Source organism: Myotis davidii, unplaced genomic scaffold (genome assembly GCF_000327345.1).
Source record: "Myotis davidii unplaced genomic scaffold, ASM32734v1 scaffold12, whole genome shotgun sequence".
NCBI lineage: Eukaryota > Metazoa > Chordata > Mammalia > Chiroptera > Vespertilionidae > Myotis > Myotis davidii.
Genome location: NW_006283630.1, coordinates 108663 through 110215, shown reverse-complemented (window position 1 = coordinate 110215; position 1553 = coordinate 108663). Strand labels below are relative to the sequence as shown.

The window sequence follows — 1553 nt, the reverse complement described above, 5'->3', positions numbered from 1 at the left end:
AATTCCAGTTTGTTTCTGGGAGCGTGTTCATGAAGCATCCACTTACTCTGCCACAATTTTTAATCTTCTGTAGGTTTATTTTTAAATTCCATGAGTTTTTGTTACTGCACTGAAAATGCTGGGCAGTGAGCAAGATATTGGAGGGACATTAGGAACAGGAGACAAACAATCCTTTGGCACAGGTATTATCATACTTCTATTCTTCTATCCAAAACCAAAGAAGAAAAGGTTGCTAATTAAGTTGAAAGTTGGAAAGAAAGGACAGACATAATATCTTTATAACATGGAAAATCTGCCATCTCCTATATCTATGCACACATCAGAAGGGCAAGAACAAGGCTCTTTTCACATTCTGAACATCACTTAGTTCATTGTTAAGCAATGAAACTGCCCTGAACTTTATCTAGGGTAAATAATTGGGAAACTTTTGTTTACATATTTTTCAGTGAAAGTGAAAACAAGCCAAAAATATAAATTGAATTCGAAAGAGAAGGGAAACTCAGGTTTTGAGGAAATACAAGAAGGTTTGCCTACCAGAAATGTATTCTCATTCCTGAAGAATGTTGGTTCTAAACTAGCCTTCTATATAAAGCTTAGAACTGGGGGAGTGTGAAATGCTGTAATTGACAATTGAAGGGAGAGAAATAAGTCAATTACACTGTTCAAGACCATACTTACAAAGAGAAAACAGGCACCGATCATGGATGCTTTGACCCTCACATCTAAATCCGCAGGAACATGAATCCCAAAGTTGTCAGCATTGGTGAAAACATTGTTTACAAACCCGGACCAGTACTTTGAAATCTTCCCAATTGTAAGATTTTCAGTAACGGTCTTCACCTTTAAAAAGAAAATAAGAGGAATGTAAACAGATGGTCTTATATTTCTTCACATGCTTATTTCATGAGAGATTATTTTATTCGTGATCTCTAAATGACAATATGATGTTACTCATTCCTTTATATAAGCATAAGTTTATATATTTAACTTTCCATTTCACTGTTCAGGAATTTTGCTTTCCTGACAGTTTTCTAATCCATCATAAATTTTTATTTTGTTTTGGATATAGATGGAGAATGTACTAGCAATACACAATTAAGGCCAGCTGACCACAAGATGGCAGCAGGTACATATATAGTTTCAATTATGTGGTCTAACCAGAAAGGTACCGTATTTGCCGGTGTATAAGACGACTGGGCGTATAAGACGACCCCCTAACATTTCCACTCAAAATACAGAGTTTGTTATATACTCGCCGTATAAGACTACCCCCTCTTCCGCACACCTTCCACACACCAAATAAAAGGTAAAACAATATCAGATTTGATTTTAACATTTTAATTTATATTCAAATGCTTATGACATGCAGGAAAACTGTCACAAGGCTGTATGTAATCAAACATATACATAAAACAGTGCAAGTTTATTACCGGTAAACATACCGGTAATTCACTAAAGAAAACACACTCTATAGACTGGTACCGTAGATGCTTCTCAGGAACACAGGCAAGCAGCCCACAACCTAGAGGGACTGTCAATGATAGAAGAAAGAT

At 35.9% G+C, this 1553-nt stretch overlaps 1 protein-coding gene across 1 annotated transcript in view; it reads right to left on the bottom strand.

The window, feature by feature from the left end:
* Positions 1-678: 678 nt before the first annotated feature.
* Positions 679-1553, bottom strand: part of PLSCR5 (phospholipid scramblase family member 5) — a gene marked incomplete at its 3' end in the record, with an annotated part of 30111 nt that continues 29236 nt past the window's right edge. The window contains exon 6 of the mRNA XM_006753805.1: positions 679-840. Within this exon, the coding sequence (XP_006753868.1) occupies positions 679-840 (162 nt within the window). The remainder of the gene's footprint in view (positions 841-1553) is intronic.